Source organism: Corvus cornix, chromosome 20 (genome assembly GCF_000738735.6).
Source record: "Corvus cornix cornix isolate S_Up_H32 chromosome 20, ASM73873v5, whole genome shotgun sequence".
Classification (NCBI taxonomy): domain Eukaryota; kingdom Metazoa; phylum Chordata; class Aves; order Passeriformes; family Corvidae; genus Corvus; species Corvus cornix.
In genome coordinates, this window is record NC_046349.1 from 10021643 (window position 1) to 10040725 (window position 19083).

The 19083-nt window shown below is 43.5% G+C and overlaps 1 protein-coding gene across 1 annotated transcript in view; it reads right to left on the minus strand.

Moving 5' to 3' along the window:
• OSBPL2 (oxysterol binding protein like 2) overlaps window positions 1-12486 on the minus strand; it is a 34854-nt gene extending 22368 nt beyond the window's left edge. The window contains exons 1-3 of the mRNA XM_039563474.1: window positions 12386-12486; window positions 11544-11640; window positions 265-429 (exon numbers count right to left, since the gene is read on the minus strand). Coding sequence (XP_039419408.1) covers window positions 265-301 — 37 coding nt within the window. The 5' untranslated portion in view covers window positions 302-429; window positions 11544-11640; window positions 12386-12486. The remainder of the gene's footprint in view (window positions 1-264; window positions 430-11543; window positions 11641-12385) is intronic.
• Window positions 12487-19083: the final 6597 nt, after the last annotated feature.

Genomic DNA, 19083 nt, shown 5'->3' on the forward strand with positions numbered 1-19083 from the left:
CACAGAAAATGAAAGCAAGACCTAGCCATTAAAGGACTGTTACAGTGATGAAATAATAACCAGCATTAAGCTTTAACAAAAAAACCCCTCATTTCCAAGCCTGAACATGAGTTTTAATTTTCCCTGTCTACTTTCAGAAGACAGCACTACAAGTTTTATCAGCACAAGTTTACTTTTGATTTACTATTAACAGCTGTATATTACAACACACACAATGCAATTTATAGGGGTTTTCTTCCCCTTGGCACTGTGCCCATCACTCACCCGTAACGGCATCATAAAACTCTTCTTCACTGTTCATCCTTCAGTGTGAAACCTCTGTGCAGCCAGTGCAGCTTCCTCTAATGCATTGTTGAACTTGATTTAGAGATTAAGTATCTGTATGCTGTCAGGGTCTTCTCTTGCAAATACCCAGCTGCTTTAGAGGATCTATTTGACAAGACAGGGAAACAAAATTAGCATCTTCCACAGTTCTCCTGTGTACAAACACTCACACTTGACAAACACTAATTTTTTTGTTTCTTCCCATGGCAAAAGATGGATTTTTGCATTCATAAGTAAACAGCTATCTTTGATATCACAGTAATTTTGAAGACAGCTACTGCCTGCCACAAGAACAGCTGAGAGAAGTGCCACACTTCTGTTTGTATAAATACTTCATATACATTACTGTAAAACATATCTTATTTACAGCAAGGTAAATTTCGGGCAAGTACAGCTAGATGGAGCAGAGAACTGACAGAAGAAAAAGCCAGCTGGCAACCCAAAAATTCTCCTTAGCAAGAGGATAAGCCTTCCTGCATCCTTAAGCAAGAAAGCTGGGAACAAGAAAGAACCTTTGTATCTCAAAATCTGACCACTGCATGAAAATGTTGGGCCTGACTGTACATCATGCAACCAATATGTAGTGACCCTGAGAGAAGTTTCATCAGGCTACTGCTATGCACTCCTGAAGAGACAACTGGAGATTTTTCCTTCTAGAAGGAATGTAAAGAACCAACAAACTTTTCCTCAGTAGAACCACGCACTCTGCAAATAACTTACAGATTTATGTAGCAATCCAGCTCTACTTTATGGATACACTAAATTAGATTTTTTCCAGATGGTTGGCAATGGTGTAACGCAAACATTTTTACCTCACCCAATTCTAGTTTAAGGAGAAGAATGAGAAAATTCCGTTTCCACTCTTACAAATGTTCACCAGCTTTCAACAACGAGCCAAGTACACCACAATAAATGACAGCATGGCAATGCTATCAATATCTCCTCCAAAACAACCTCAATCTGTCAGTCTCAATTTTTTTCTGATCCTGAAGATTCCACTGCTTTTGTGACAGTAGTTTTTCCAGAGTAATTATAACTTGCACAATTCCATTCTAATTAAGAGAAACAAAGCCAGAAGCACACTCTGCTCCTAGGAGAAGAGTTTACCATGTTTGAAGCCAATTCCTTCTTCTTCTCTGCAAGAAACCAGACTGTGTGTCAAGTCTTTTTCCCTTCACTGCCCAGAACAAAAGCTGTTTGAATGTCTCACATACATACAGTTCTTCTAACTGTCCATTCAGAAGAAGGAGCTAAACCAGCCCATTACAGAACTCATCTAAGTTAATGAATTTAGTGTTTGCCTTGAATTATTTTACATCTTTCAAGGCCAGGTATTTCAGTTTGTCACTTCTCCCTTAGGAACCTCCCATTTCCTTGCTACTTTAAGATTTTATATCAATCTGTGCACCAGCAATATTGTATTTACAAGTCTTCACCCTCCAAGTATCTTTGAAGATGCAAGACATTTATGGTTTCAATTGTCTGCAAGCACTGAATCCTTCTAGCAAAACAGCAGCCAGTATTTCCAGAAGGAACTTATAGATGTACAAGATACAGCTCTCTCATGATCAGCATTACAACTACATTATTTTCTCCATGTTTTCTTCCATCTTTCCTTTTCGTGTTTAGTCTTGTACAGAAGGCACTTAGAAAAAAATTATGACTTAAAAAACTGTCAAATATTATTAAAGAAACTTAGAATAAATAAGGTCATACAGATGAGTGCCATTTTTCCCTCTCCCCTCTCCTGCACAATAATAATTGCATTACAAAAGGCCTTGTGAAGTGGAACTACATCCCACAGTGCAAAGTTTCACTGCAGAGACAACGAAGCTTTCCCATAAAAACACTCACCAAGTACAAATGAAGTGACCAGAATCAAAGACAAATGAAAAGCAGAGTTATGTTGTGCTCTCCTGATGTCTACCTCATGCCACACCTGAAGCTCACTTCTATTTGAAAATGAAAGTTCAATCATACGTATGTAAGTTATATACAAAATATTCATTAAAGTCACTTTAAATAACAGTCACAAATTGTCCTAAGGTGCTAGGAACATTTTAAAAAGGGTAAAAGAATATATTTTGCTGAGTTACACTAGGAATAACTTCACGCTTATATCACTCCTTTTACATTCAGTTCTTTTATATAGCAGAGATTAACATGAATTTGCATGTAGCTGAACACACAGTGGTAACAGCATTCAGATTTTATGAGCCAAAAAATTGGGATTAAATCCTGTTCACTTACTGAGAGCAAAAGTTACTTGGCTGAAATGCCAAAAGACAGAAACATCCTGGTTACTTCATATTCAGCATCTGTAATCTGTATTTCCTCCCCCATGTCGCTGATGTTCCCAGAAGAATTCACTTGCACACCAGCAACTGTGGTTAGCAACATTTATCAAAATTGCCACAGAAGGAAGGGTGCAACACTCCTGTATCAGACAGGCCTTCAGGAGCTCAGGACCAGCTGCTGTCCTGGAAAATCTTTCATAAAGCAAAAACATCCTATCATGGTCTCACCTTTCAGTCCCACAGTGTAGAAGAAACACAAAGCCTATCTGGACATTTTCTTGCCTACACAGTAATCATTAGGAATGTAACAAACAGGTTTCCACACAGACTTCACTTGTTGAGAGAACACTGTTTCAGCAGCTGAGGTTTGCTGGTTTAAAGCCTAAAATTACCTTAGTGGGCTTCACTTTCCAGGCAGGGCCAAGGGGCTGAGCCTGGGTGCCCAAGGCACAGACACCCCGAAATGTGCTTTCCCTGGGGATCTCAGCCCAGCTGCACTCACCAAACCATCTCATCAATAACAGGGAAAAGTAGAGGCACGTTAAGAGAACTGGAAATGCCTCATTTAATGATGACAACACACCCCTGACCACAACCAGTACAGATTTTGTGGTTTACAGAAACAAGCAACAAAGCTTATCTACTTCCTCATATTTTAAGGCTACGGATTGGTACAAACTAATTTGATTTATTATGGGATTTGTGTGCATGAGTACAAATGGCTACATTTATTTTTATTTTTGTATTTTTGCTGTTAAAAAGTGTCATTGGTACTGCACAACAACTCAAAAGCAGGTTATCTAAAGGGAGCTTACAGGAAAGGTGGAGAGGGACTTTCTACAAGAGCATGTAGTGACAAGACAAGGAGGAATGGCTTCACACTGACAGAGAGCAAGTTTAGATTAAATATTGGAAAAAAATACTCCCTGTCAGAGTGGGGAGGGCCTGGCACAGGTTGCCCAGAGAAGCTGTGGCTGCCCCATCCCTGGAAGTGTCCAAGGCCAGGTTGGATGGGGCTGGGAGCAACCTGGCATAGCAGAAGGTGTCCCTGCCCATGGCAGGGGGGTGGAATGAGATGAGCTTTAAGGCCCCTTCCAACTCAAACCATCCTATAATTCTGTGGTAATCATTAAAACGCCTTTAAATTCTCATCGTTTACCAGAAATGGTCACACATTCCTGACTGATGACCACGGACAGCCCCTTTCTTAAAGGATGTGAGGACTTTGCAAAGGCAAAGGACAAAACAAAGCATGCAGCTGAAGTAAAAACTGCAGAAACACACCCACAGCACACCTTGAAATAGGTTCTACAGAGGGAAGGGAATTACTCAGATTGACATCCTGCCTTCCAGAACTATGTCTGTCACAGGAGAGGGAACAAACAGAAAGGGCTGTTCCTAAACATGGGACAGGTCCCAAGAGGAGCACGGGAGCAAACTCCCTCTCTCCCAGTGACCCCCACAGCCCTGATGCAGAGAGTGTAATAAAACAATTCGCACCACCCACAGCCCCAGCCAAGCTCCCGTGACCAAGGAAGTGGTAGCAGATCTGTCAATCAGCTGGTTGTGAATAATGTCACACAAAGTGGTCTGTCTGTCAGCACAGAGCTGAACCTGTCCCTCGGCAGTGATACGGAACAGGTGATCTGGCTGCCAGTAACATGCTCTGCTTTCCAAAGCTCTGTGCAGGTCAGAGTGCCCCCTACAAGGTCACAGCCCCCAGCAGTAGAAGGTACACAAACTCTCTTCCAGAACTACATCTGCTCCAGACTTTGCACAGTTCCTATTTAAAACCATTTCCTCCCACTTGAACTTATTTTTAAAACCAGGACAACAAAAGCGCAAGACTCTGCAAATCACTTTATAAACTGCCTAATTTGCTCCACGCATTCTGTGACGTGCATGTGAGCATCTCTCTGAGAGAAAATGCACATTCCACCTTCATGGCTTCTCTCCAAATCCAGCGTGTGGGAATCCACAGCCTTTATCTTGGTAAATTAATAATCCCTCAATTTGTCACCTCGTAGGCTTGTTCCTTCTCAAATTTCATTTTTCAGGAGAAAAATAATAAAAACAACCAGCTTGTTCCTCTGTCACCATGATCCTGGATCCAAGGAACTTATACACCAATTAAAGAACCCCAAAAACTTGTAGCCCTGTAAGAGTTTAAACCTGCAACTACCCTGACTAAATTAATTCGACTAGTTACTCCATACTAACTCGTTCTTCCAGGTTAATCCTCAACAAAGACACAGCTGGATAACCGAAAGTTACTCCTCCTTAAAGAAACATTTACATTTCTATAGAAAGACCAGCATGAGTGGCTCACTGGGCTGGAATGTGGCTCAGCAAGCTCAGGTTTGAAGCTGGCTGGGGACAGCTGCAGTGCCTTTTTCCTCCAGACCTCAAGCTGAAATTTCTCATCATGCAGCAATTCTGGAAAGCTTTGCTGACATCACCCTCCTAAATTAAAAATCCTATTTTTTTTTTTTTTTTGCTTTGAAAGCACATGTTCTAGCTCTACACAACATGTAAGACACTTGGTCCTATTCATTACACAGATATTGAATCTACTTGTGAAATCCAGGAGCATTTAAGTAAAACCAAGTACAGAATCAATAAGCAGTCATGAAAATAACCACAGACATTCACCAGCATGAGCAGGTAGGGTGTTAGGAGTTCAATACACTGGAATTAGAGTGCCACCAAAGAATTCATGAACTAGCACATTCATCAGCTTTTTCACACGCCTAACAAGGTTTTGTTGGATGTGCGCTTCCACAGCAAATTAAGTTTTTTAACGTGAAAAGAGAAAAATTGCAAGCAATTAAGAAAAAGGGGAAAAAAAGAGTCACTTGGGACCTTCCTCATGAAAACCATTTTCATTGCTTTGATATGACAAGGACAAGGAGGGATGTGAACTTTTGAACTGACAGAGAGCAGGTTTATATTATATACTAGACAAGAATTCTTCCCTGTGAGGGTGGGGAGGGCCTGGCACAGGGTGCCCAGAGAAGTGGCTGCCCCATCCCTGGAAGTGTCCAAGGCCAGGTTGGATGGGGCTGGGAGCAACCTGGCATAGCAGAAGGTGTCCCTGCCCACGGCAGGGGGTGGAATAAGCTTTAAGGCCCCTTCCAACCCAAACCATTCTGTGATATCCTAGGCTCAGGATGCACCTTCTGTCCAGAAAGAGATGCCCAAAGAGCCAGCAGAAGATCAAACATCCACACCCTTCACACTAACACCAAAAATATTAAATGGGAAAACAAAGGAGAACAAAAATCCCAACAGTCTACAACATGACTGGTGGAATAAGAGCCAACCCCATCGTCTCTTGAGTTGCCAGCTGAAATAAAACATAGCTGTAGTACTTCAAGGGATAGAAATAAATAACTTGAACTAGAAGATAAATATTCATGTGTGTTTGATTCATACACATCTCCTGAAAACATCAAACTGCAGTGTTTCATCTCTGAATGAAAGCTTCAGCAAGGATGAATCTTAATTGACTTATGAAATTAGGTTACCAGCAACATTGGATCTAAAACATCTACAAAAATTAGCCAAGAAGCAATTTAATTGGCAATTTAGATTAACTGTTAATGCACTTAAAAATCTTGTCAGCCAGAGAACAGCAGAATCCAGAAGAGGATTTTCTTTACCAAGCGAGATTTGTTTCTTACTCCACAGTTTGAATGTAATACCATCTCCAGATGTCTTGGCAAGATAAAGCTCTCTGCAAACACAGCAAGAGAAGGGCAACTTCCTTCTCAAATCTGTTAAATAAAGTGCAAAGAGGCTGAGTGAAGAGGATCAGTTGAACACCAAGCCCAATGTCAATTTTCCATTTCTTTGGAGATTGCAGCTGTCCTTACCACAGGCTTTTATGTAGTTGCGAGTTATTAAATGGCCTGGGGACAGTTCAGTGCCAGCACTTGAAACAATCATGACAACAAACTGAACATCTGAAAAGTTAGCTTTGAACAAATGAGCTGAACAATTTATGGCAGGCAGAACCATGTTCTGTTCTCTTAGAAATACCAATTTTTGGCGATGCTTCACAGGAATTAAGAGACAACTGAAACACTACAAGTCTGGCTTTCAAAGGAGTAAAGGTCACAAAACTTGTTTCTGCATCAGAACAAATGACAATAATTGTCCTACACACTAATCATTGCCCCCAGCACAAAGCTCCAGTGATGCTACCAGAAGTACTACTTATTTAACAAAAAAATTGTAAAGATGAAACTGGACAGAAAATATCCTCCCAGAATAGTGCTCAATTACCTATGGAACCCATGGCTATTCCTCACTTTCATTTCAGCCAAAAATTCTGTTCCTACAGCCAAGGATACTGGCTTGTAGAACTTCCTTCAAGTCTAACAAGACAAACAGACCAAGTAAACTTGATTCCAGCAGATCAGTATTTTCTGATGCAAAACACTTCATTGGAATTCATGCAGAATTGTGTAAATGTTCTCCCTTCTTAACACTACCTCAATATCTGAGACATTTTTCCACCTAGAGCATCTGGTACAGCATTTTTCAGACTCTGTACCCTTCCCTTGGAAACTATTTCATGGCACATTCCCTTGGAAACTATTTCATGGCACATAATTGTAAAAAATGACAAAATTCTGTTCTACACACCTTTCCACGCATGATGCATAATGCTAGGTTTGATCAGGAGTGATAAATCAGCTCATTTCTAGCCACACTGGTAAAAAAAATAAATCATTCAATACTGTATTGTAAAGCAAGTTACTTCTTAGCTGTTTCCTGGGGATCTGTTTTATCTTACTTGTTAGAGATAAGGTGGGAAGTAATCAATAACTCCAAGCACAGTGGCTTCGGACACAAGTGTCAGTAGATATACAATTAATCATTTATGAACCTTCTCTTTGAAGGCAAAATTAAGGCTGCTTGGGTATTTCTCATTATAATGCAACCACCCCTGCAAATTGATCACTGAAGCTTATGAACATGAAGACAGTTGCAGCATAAAACATCACTGGAGAAAACCCCTAAAACACCAAAAAAAGTTACATGTTTAAGTTTATAGATCCTCCTCCTCAAAAGCAGCTTTGTCTCTGTGGACTCATTCCCCCCAGACAGGTGCAGGTTTACAATTATTCTGTACAAGGTATTTTGCAAAGAATTTTCACAGAGACTTAGAGAATTGTGACAGCAATTATATTGCAAATAAAGCAGGAGGACGACAGTGACTAACCCAGCGCAGAGCCCTACGCTATAAGAAACCATATTTTTATACCTACCACCAACTTCTCACACACTCAGATTCCACAGCACGAGCTCATGCACACAGCTAACAAACTATTTGTGAAGGGGTTTTAAGACAATACGACAAATTTGCAAAAGCTTTAGGAAGTCAGAGTTTATGCTATGATTGAATTTCCTTTAAAGCTGCATTTATAGGAAATACCTAATGGATTCCAGTATAAGGTTGCTACTATGTTTGCTGCTGTCAAGACATTAAAAAAATAAAACAGAATTAACTTTGACTCCTCAAGACAGGACAAATATCTCCATTTGGAGTCCAGTTTTAATAAAGAATCCACCCAGCTATCTGCTCAGTACCATTAACCCACTTGGGTAACAAAATGTGCACAGTACTTTGTTTAAAACAAAACACGAGCATGTAAACAAAGTTATTTACACCTCTGAAGACGGGTGGCAATTTTGTTCCACTATTAAACAACCACTGAACAGTTTCATTGTTCTAGTGCAAAACCTAGAAAAAACCCATGCACGGGGCAGTTCTACTCTCCTGAAAAAGTTCTCCTTTCAGTCAGCACACGCTGTTGAAGAGCCCCTTATGAACAGGCTGGTGAGAGAATTTCTCTGCAGCCTTAACACACACAAGTTTCATAATAGAGAGCTATTAAAGGGATTCTCATCATCACTTGATTGCCCTGACACGTTGTAGGGAGCAGAGGGAGCTGGTTAGTGAGTTAGTGAGCTGAAAGGAGCGACGTGAACCAGAGACACCTCAGAATTCACACACTACCACCTCCAACCTCCACTGCCTCCAACTATCACTAGAATCAAAACACAGTGAGATCTACCAACAGATTCTTTCGGGAGCCCTGAAAAAATTTTACTCAGAAGTGTAAAAATAACGCAAGTAAAAATATAATGAAGTTATTTATCCAGTCATGAGAACACTTTTTTTGACAAATACCCTAAGCATGCAAATTTTGCAACACCCCAAAGGTTCACAGGATCCCAAGAGCCTTTATCTGACCCAAAACTGACCAGCACAGCAAAAGAACTGGAGTGGAACAGGAACACCACAGACAAGGTTTCCATTTGGTCTAACACCAAGCACAGACATTACGTGTCCAACACAGCAAAAGACAGCTCAAGTTGGGGACTATAAAACCAAGAGGGCCAGGACTAAAAGGTCCAGCTCTGTTTCTGCAGCTGCAGGGACAATTCACCTTTTGTGCACCCTCCCTCCCACCAGATGGATAAACAAGCCCAGGAAGACAACACTGCAGCCTCTGCATTTTCTGAATGGAGAGCTGCTGCAATTTACTACAAACCTGTCTCATTAAATTATGTGCATAATAAAATATACTGAATTAATTTAAATGATCTGTCTAGACCAGCAAATGAATTTCCAATTGTCACTGTTTTTAAGGAAAGAAAAAAAAATCAAGTTTAAGTAAGCTCAGTCTATTCTTGCCACTTATTGATCCTGAAAATTAAGACATTATCTTTGTGCACTGAATCAACAATACATTTTTAAAGAGTATAACTGAAAGTTATGGTAAACCACATTTGACACATTCTAATTGCTTGTTGCTCTCCTGCAACTTGCTACTACAAGCCTTTAAGGATACAAAGTAAATAATTACATCGTCATACAGTTGTCTGCACAGCTGCACAGTAATTATTAAGATGCAAGGATTGAGATATGAATTCTTGAATTCCAAGTTCTGTGGTGGTCTATTCCATAAAATAATAAAACCCAATAAAGAACAGCTATAAAGCATAACCTCTGTTTTTTTGCAATAGGAAAAACATCAAAGTCCCGTATCTCCAAAGTGGCAGATACAGGGTGACCAACTTGTTCCTTGCTCTCACTTTCCAATTTATTCAGCTTGGAGAAGATCCCCCTGTGATCAGCTACATATTTTCAAGCTCAGCAACAACATTCAAGTTCTTTAGCACTCCATATTTCACACATCTTCTTTGCATGCCTCATTTTGTGCATTTCTTCCAAAAATTTTAAGAACCAAACATTTTAGTTACTTCTCAAGAGATAAACACCAAGCATTTTAGAAGATCATAGCAGTGTCAAATACAGATACTTCTTATAACCTCCATGACACAGGTGACAAAACTGATGCTGAGGGAAGGACTAGAAAAATGGCACCTTGTAAACAGAAGGCCTAGAAATCAACAGCATGATGTAACATTGCATTTGTTCAAGGACAAGCTACTTCAAATACCAAAGCCAGTAAATTATCTGCTTAAAAATTCAGTGTACTTGCAGGCTAATCTTGCTTTCAAACAACAGCAAAGAAAAAAATCATCTGACTGGCACTACAAACAGTGATTTTAAAATATAGCCTTATCAAAGCAAAAAAAGCCTGATTGGGACGTTTTCCAGCCAACACTAAGATAACAGAAAGCAAAGCTTTCCACCTTTGTTCTAGGTCAGCATGTGTGAAGTTCACACAGTAGAATTCACAAGAAGAAAGACTGAAAGAAATACCAGTTTCAATCATAAGACCTGCCAGCAGGTACGTATCATGGAAAGCAGTAACAGTATTAAAACTGACTTAAAGAAACCATCCAAGAGTGAAAACTATCTTCTGTGATCAGTTACCAAAAGATGTCAGCAAACAAATAACTAATAACCACACTGCTTTTCAGTATCACATCAACTGAAACCTTTATCCCATCTAGTCTTCAACTACCTGTAGGCACAGGGTTTGTTGTCTAATCACCACTTTCTACCTCAAACTTTTGCCTTCTGTTTCTAAGATTATTTTGGCATGGCTGAAGAGCCAGTTCTGGAGGAAAAATGCCGTATTTTTTCCTGGACAGCAGACATCTCAATGCTTCCTTTTGAGGACTTCCTGAAAATACAAGTTCATCATGAGCTGCTGTTGGTTCAGGAAACCATTCCTGATCAGAACCATTCCTGATCCTATCCCAGACAGCCCTCAACTTTCTGTCACGTGGTCAAACATCTGTATGCCTTGACAACTATTTTAAGAAAAAGCTGTGTTTACTGTAACTGAAAACCCAAGGGGTTACTTAGGGGGAAAAATCACTGCTCGGAATTTCTTGCTTCCATGCTAGTTTAGCCAGTTCTCCTACTCCCATCCCACGGCACAGCGCTTCATGTTTGGAAGTTACCCAAGTCACTGCTTCCAGAAATTGCCCTGAGGCTTTAGAAGTCCCTGAGCACGCTGGTGTAAAGTTTGTTAAGATGATAACACATGTGGCTGCCCCCAGATGGCAACATGAACATGGATTTATAGAACTTCAGAAGGTTAAGTTGGAATGATCAAATTTATTTTCCCTTGCATGCAAAGCCTTAGAGAAGGAAACACGATGGAAGAGTGATGCAAATCAACACTGCAGATCCATGTTCCTTTTTCACTTTTCCTGGAATCCCAAGTGAAGGCTATGTAATTTAGCTGAGAAAATTCACTGGAAATGGAAGAAGTGCTTGCGCTCAACGTGCTTTGGCAAATACTTCTGAGAGGGAACATAAGGTTATGGCACATGTAAAAGCCAGGAGGTGATTTTGAACCTACATTTGACATTCTGGCCTGCAAGTGCTGCACAGTAACAAACTGCTTCCAAAAGGAGTCCTGAACCCAAACATAAAGAGAGCACAAACACGACCAATAACCAAATTAAATAAATGGCAACTTATACCTTTATTACCATGCAGAAGTTCTGGTGGCATGTTATTTAAAGAAACACCTTTTTTCCTGCTATTTTTCCCATCTTGCTTGTCTCCTTTTCAGGAGCTCTGTAAGAGAAACATCGAGTAGGTAACTGAAAAACAAAATAACAAAAAAGCCAATCCCAAATAAACCCCGTCTGCTCGCTGTGCTTCAGCTGTGACCTAAAAGGCCCCTTGAGGCTCCTGTACTGCGCTGAAACTGAGCCCAGCACATTCCTCTGGGGAGCCGGGTGTCGTAGACTCCTTTGCTAAACTACCCAGCTGCAAAAGCAATCGGAAAAAATATGGTAAAATCAGAAAAAGCCCAACGCTGTGGCTGACGGAGCTGCACTGACCCGCACCCTCTGCACAGCAACGTCCTTCAAACCCGGCTCCCTCCCCAGGCCCAGAGAGCCCCAGGGATGGGGTGGAACCGGGCAGGGCTCAGCCCGGGATGGGATCACAGCACCGGGCACGGCTCCGCACCGCGGAGAATCACCGCACCACGCAGGATTCACTACGCCGGACACGGGCTCAGCACCTCACCACCCCACGGCTGCAGCACAGGCCTGCGGCCCGCAGCGCCCCGAGCCACCCGGGCGGCTCAAGGCCCCCTCGGCCGCCGGGGCGGGAGCGCACCGCTGGGGCAGCCGCTCCCCCGTCCGCCCCCGCCGCACTGACACCGCGGTCCGCGGCCCGCCGGGGACGGGATCTCCGAGCCGGGCCCGAGCGGGGCTGTGGGGGCGCTGGGGCCGGCGAGGGGAGCGGGAGCCCCGTGGGAGCGGAGCAGGGAGCGAAGCGCGGGGGCCCGGGGCCCGGCCCGCGGCGTTACCTGCACCGGCTCCAGCGACGGCCCCGCCGGCACCGCGGACACCGAGGCGGAAGTGCGGCCCTGGCCGCGGCGGATTGACAGGCGGCTCCGCCAATCGCAGAGCGCGGCCTCGCCCCGTCGGTGCCAAATCACGAATTTGCAACGAATCAGCTGCCCCGTTGCCGCTCTCGGAGGCGGGGCGAATGCTAATGAGGCGCCGAGCCAGACCGCCCTGGCCGCGCCACCGCTGGGGAGAGCTCTGGCCAATGGCGCGGGGGATATGCAGATGAAGGCGTGGCTATGCAGATGAGGGGAGCCGGCAGCCCCCGGGGCCGCCTCAGCGGAAGCGTTCCCAGCGATTGTTGGGGTCCCTCCGGCACGAACATCCACCGTGGCTGCTCCTGCCTGCCTGCTTTCGGGGGTATTTGTGCTAGCAGTTGGCTTCAGAACCTAAGCTGAGCTCACCGTAACCTCAGTAGGAGAATGCGTCCTTCTCAATGACAGGCGGAGGAGAGTAGCGTTTCGGCTATTTCAATCTTTCGGTGTTTTGTTGGTTGGGGACCCTCCATCACGTGTTTTCTTGTGCCTGTTGCGGTTTAATGAGGGTGAATATGAAATCAAACAGGGTTGTGGTGTTATGTAAGTTTCAGCCCAGCATCCCTGTGATTATGAATTCTTTCATCCTATTGACATCCTTCGTGCCCTGTCGCTCTGAGCAGGTCAATGGATACCTCAAAACCCCAGAGAAATGGTCCACAAAGCCATGTACGAGTATGAAAGTGAAGGAGGGAGATGAGACACAAATACTTATCCTCGAAATTATCTTCTCTTACCATTGATTCAGCTCTCAGTGCAAAGCAAATATAGGGATGAGCAGATTAATTCTGCAGCACAAACTCATTCATCAGAGGTGGAAAAAAATGTTCTTTAACAAGGGAATGGCTGCAAGGGCAGTGGGGAAAATCATCACAAAATCTGAAACACTCCTTTGCTGCACAGCTCCCTCCTGCCATCCCCAAATACTTTTGCCAGCATACTGCTGATTCTGGAGTATTACTCACCCCGAAATGGGCTGACAGCTCCTGGCCATCAGCCACGTGCTGACAATGTACGAGACACGAATTAACAGTGATAATGCTCCTTGCTCTGGTACAAGTGTAAGGATTTAATGAAATCTCCACTGGGAATTTCTCACATGCATTGCGATTGAGGAGTGTTTTGGGGTGGGCACAGCTGGCTCCAAGGATGTCTGCTGGTCCTTCTCAATCCGGTCCTGCCATATGCACATGTTGTTTCACCCCTGCATTTACCTGAAGTTGTTGGACTCATCTTTAGGGAGTACAAATCTTTGGGACTATCACTTCAAATATTTTTGTGATATTTTCCTGATTTGCCCAGAAAAGTTATTTTTTTCCAGTAAGTCCCAATTCAGCCACCCTCTTGGATTGCTCAACATTATAGGCTCAACATGAAGCACAGAAATATTTCTACTGCAGCTTTTCAGCAAAGCCCCACAAACAGAAAGTGAGTGGGAATTTAAATTATTATTTTCTGACGGTGAAGGCCTTTGTCATGACTAAGCAGCTGATCTGAAAGAGTTCTTCAAAAGGATCATGACAAGAGAAATCCACTGGTTAGATGACCAAGATATACTGAATTTTTATAGTTTTTTCAGGTCTTAATTGAAGGCATGGGCATCCTTCTCCAGGGCAGTTTGTGAGCATTTCACCTAGATTTCCATGCTCAGCAAAAATTAGGGTAATTGACAATTTCTTCCTTTGTTAAATGTTCAGGGGCTATTCTCTAGCAATCTAACACCATAAAACCCCAAAACTGGACAGGGAGAAGAATCTAACTCCGTATTTGTCTCCCTCCTGCACTGGCAATGAAGGGAGAGAGCAGTTACCTTTTAAAGGAGATGGCACAGAAATTCTGCCTTGTTAGCAAAGTTTTTGCAATGTTAAGGTAATTAAACAGGGGGTTTACAGTGGAAAGTATTGGGCAACTGTCTCAGGCACAGGTGTAACCATCAGCTCCACCTGTAATAAACCCAACTGCTTCCCTCCTGTGGAGAAACACAATCCACTTAGAAAAGTGATCCCAGCAAACCTTGTCACTGCAGCAGATTTAGGAAAACTAAACGGGTTAGGAAGAAGGAAGGGCAAAATGGAAAACCAAAGTATCTAGAGATGTTGATGTAGAGATATTGCAAGGAAATGTGGCACATTGCAGCAGAAATACTGATTGTCAGCAGTCAATCCATCACCCATTGTATGTAGGCAGAGACAAAGCCTCTTCCCTCCTCCTCCAAATCATGCAGTAGCCAAAGCAGTCACTCAGTCCCAGCATGTTTGGGCAAGTTGTTCAGCTCCGCCATGGGAAACTCTTTTTAGTCCGTGACTCCTTACCAGGGAGTTTCAAAACCAAACCCATTTGTTTAGTGAAGGCTCCAGCATCTTCAGCTCGGTGCTGCCTGTCCCTCCTCCAGGCCGGAATTCCCAGCACCCCATGCCTCCACAGCCTTTCAGAGACACAGCAGTGTCCTCACAGTCCTGTGCCAAATGTCCTTGGAAACCCTCCCAACGCTCCTGGTCACCAGCAGCTTCACCTTAGAGGAGTAGAGGGGCTTTTCCACACTTGAAAGAAAATTTGGATTAAGGGACAGTGTGAATGAAAAGCAGAATGGGAATCCCAAAATATCTCTGGGCAAATAAGCCCCAAGTTATCAAAGCAGTTGATTGAAGAGTTTTCAAGATCTCTCTCTTCCTGCATCCCCATAAGAGTGAGCCAGACACCACTCTGCAAAATGGGAAACATCCAAAACTCCATAATCTGAATAATAAAGTTTTCCTCATGCAGTCTAGCTCATCTTAAAATACAGGAATTTTGAGTTCTATTGGCGGTAATAGAGTGTTTTGAGCTGCTGGCACTGAAAAAGGGAAGATAGTGTGAAAGAGCTGCAGTCACAGAAATTTATTTAATATAAAAAAATATTTAAAAAGCAGACATTGGTAATACTGATAAGGCTGTAATGAAAAACGTGGTAATGCTGGAACCACATGAATTTTAACCAGTACCTTGAAGAAAAGCAATTCAAGGGAAAAAGGAATCCGTAAATAATGAGGAACATGGCAAAAGCTGAATAAGTAGAAATAGCCAGCCTGTTAAAAGGCTGAATAAGCATGTTCTTTGTAATGGCATGGAAAGGAAAAGACACAACAGCCTGTATCCTCCGCTTCAGTGATAATTCCCCTGGGAGCTGCACCCATTCTGCTGAGAGCAGTTCAGGGGCTGAGCCACTTCCCTTCAGTATAAAATAAAGTTTTGAGAATCTCTGTGGTCAAAGTTGTGAAAGCTTAAAAATCTGAGGCTTCAAGGGGATTTCTGCAGGAAGCCAGAAAGCTATTAAAAATCATGTTTTCTCACAAAGTCTAGACACACTCACAGAATCACGGGGTTGTTAAGGTTGGAAAAGACCTTTAAGATCATCAACTCCAACCATGACCTCCACATTCACCATTAAAACATGTCCTCAGCTGCCATATCCACAGGTTTTTGGAATGTGCGATATACCCCTCTGCTGAATCCTGAATTCTAATTCCAGGTATGACTTCTAGTGCTGGAAACTCCTGTTCCTGGAGCTGAGTAGAGATGAGCAGGAAGATATGCTCAGGATAAAAATATTTGGGCCAAGCTGGCTCACTTTCATACCCCATCTTCCCAAGGATGGAAGTCCATGAATTTTTTGCATATCCATAGCAGGGAAGATGAGGGTAGATCAGTTTTAACTGACAGCTACAATCCTTCACACACCTCTATAGGATTTGGAAGCTCCTTACGGGGATACTGTGGAACCTTACTTTTAGGAACCCCCTCCCAATGAGGGCTGGTACACGTGAGCTTCAGCCCGAGTTCCAGGAGCAGATCTGAAGAAACTGTATTTTCCCAAAGCCTATGCACTGCTGCTGGCAGCTGATCTGTCATCAATCAGCGATGCTTTATATCCTAATAGATGTTTATTTGCCAAACTTGGCCACAAGAGCACCTTATTTAGAATTAATTCCCACATCCGAGTTGAGCTACGCGTATGGCAGCGAGGCAAATGACCCCTGTACTCTTGGGACCACATTTCCCTCTGTGGTGGCAGTAGATCAATTCAGCAGCTCGTGTGAAGCTTCTTTCTGGAAACACAAGTCAATAGAAGTTAATTATACTTATTGATGCAAGATCAGAATTGATGTGGGGGTAAAATTTAACCTGAGTGCTTCCTTGGTAACTTCCCTCAGTCCCCAGGATCTCACTCAGTGAAGCAGCTGAGCAGGGTGGGTGTGCACAAGGCAGAGTGAAGGGAGCTCCTCACAGCCCACAGTGGAAGGGATATTTCCTTTTAGATATTCCCTGTGCCAGGTCAGACAGATTTCGACTGCCCAGGTTAGCTGTTACTGATGTTGATTAATTTAATTATTCGCTGAATTCAATACTGTTGTTTCAGTAGCACAGCTTTTCCCCAAGGCAGCACCAGTTCCCTCTCCATTTTGCTAGCTTTGTGGATGAAGGGACAGCAGAGAAGTGTTCTCTGTGGCATGCACATGTATTTTCCAAGTATTCCTGACGACACATCTGCACTGTGCCCCCCAGCACAGGGCAGAGCTGCCAAGGCTGGCAGAGTTCACAGCATGAGGACAACTGCCCTGACAGCCAGGGTGCCACCTCCTCACAATGCAGCAGAGAGCTCAGGCACCTACTGACCCCAGGAATGGGCCCAGGACAGTTCAGCCCTGCAATTTTGCTAAAAATCCCTGGATTTTAACCCTGTGACCTGTGACAACCAGCAACACCTACAAAAAGGAAAAACCGCCACCATGTAAAGACTGCCAGCTGTGTTTACTGATACACTATAGACTGTTCTAGTGTGTAATTTTCTCTAGCTTGGTAAAATTAGCACCTTTGATCCAGCAAATATTTATATGCACATATTACTTCCCAGAATAATCTCCTGTACTTAATGCAGTGAAGTCCTGTCCACTGGTCCCTAGGCAACCACTAGAACAAACTAATTAGTAACCTACAAATTCACACATATCCGTCAAAACAAGATCCAGCTTAATTTTATGGTGCTTCCATATTTTCCGTGTTTGAAAACTAGCATGTCAACTTTCCCAAAATAAATTATACTAATCTACAGACTGGTTTAAAAAATGAGTATAAAAAAGCTTTCATCATGAAATTCCACCAAAAAAAAAAAAAAAAAAAAAGAAGGTAATGAAGTAAATAAGATATTTGAGCATGGACAAAAAGAAAAAAATCAGATCCTGTCCCAGATCCTGTCCCAGATGGAGTTGGGAAGTTTGGCTCTGGATCTGAAGACTGCTACACAAGAAATCCCCGACAGGCAGACAAACTAATGTGCCTCCCTCATCAGCTTCTGTGTCAGCTACAGCTGACTCTATTTACTTTTAGCCCAGAGAAGGAACTGGGAGCAGAAGGAAAAGAAAAAAAAACCTTCATTGATATTCACAATGTTGTCTTACATGTCCAGCATTATTTTTGTCCAAGGAAGCTCTTTCAGAAAATGGGAGAAAACAAGTGATGAGGTGGAAGAATGGCCTTCAGAGGGGAAGAAAAGACCCTGTTGTGGAGGAAGGGGTTTGTTTTATTCTGTATTAAAGTACCATGAATCATTTTGGTTTCTGTTTGTATATTGGGTATCGAAAGAGTGAGGTGGACTCAGTCTGAAAAAATGGACTTTTTTATCCTAACTGAGCTAAATGTCAAATTAGACATCTCTAACGATGAAGGCGGGTTGGTGGAAATTGCAGCTCACCCTGATGGTGAAAATCCCCACTTGTCCCCATTTCCATGCAAAACAAACGATGTCCTGAACCCAAACCACAGTCCTGCTCTGGACCACGGGTGAAAATCCAGGCACTGAGCTTTGGCAGGAGGGCTCATGCCTACTGTCCGCCTGGCTGGGCTGGCCATGCCAGCGTTTCCCAAGTGCCAAGCCCCGCATTCCCGGCCATCCGGCCCCACGGCAGCAGGAAGGAGCCTTGCCAGCTGGCTGCCTGCTAAGGCTTCCCAGCAGCGAGGGACCATTCTGCCTGCAGCACTGCCCAGGGCTCCTTTCACATTTCCATGGATTCCTGTCACCAGGGACGGGAACCTGGAAGGAGGAGAAGCCGCTTTACCTGTGCGCGGCCGCTCTGGACGCAGAGCACACTCGTGTTTTTCCAGCCCTGCCATTCTGAAGGGGATTTTGCAGGTCCTCTCTCCTCATCTACACCGAGTGAGGGTTCCTCCCTGGCTGACAGAGCTCAATTTTGGCTCCAAGCATGGCATTTACCTTGCTGGGAATAATGTCCAAGAAGGCACGACTGACAGGGACTTCTAATTGACCTCGATGTGATTCATTGGGAGGCTCGAACTCTCTGAGTTAAAACAGCATCACTAAACAAAAATCACTGAAACCCCCAGGCTATCTGGAAATCAAGTGCCCCAGGAGCCTTGACGTGCTGGTGGGGGATGGCCAGGGCTGTTTGCTGCAGGTGCAGCAGGGCTGGAGCTGCTCAGCCCCTCATGTGCAGCTCAAGCAGGGTCCAGCAAAGGCTCTCCAAATGCAGCCACTTTGGGTTTGGCAGCGGCTTTGCACAGGCCAGGAAAAACAGCCCTTCTCTGGGATCATGGAGGCAGAAGGAGTGAAGACTGAAGCAGGAAGGAGT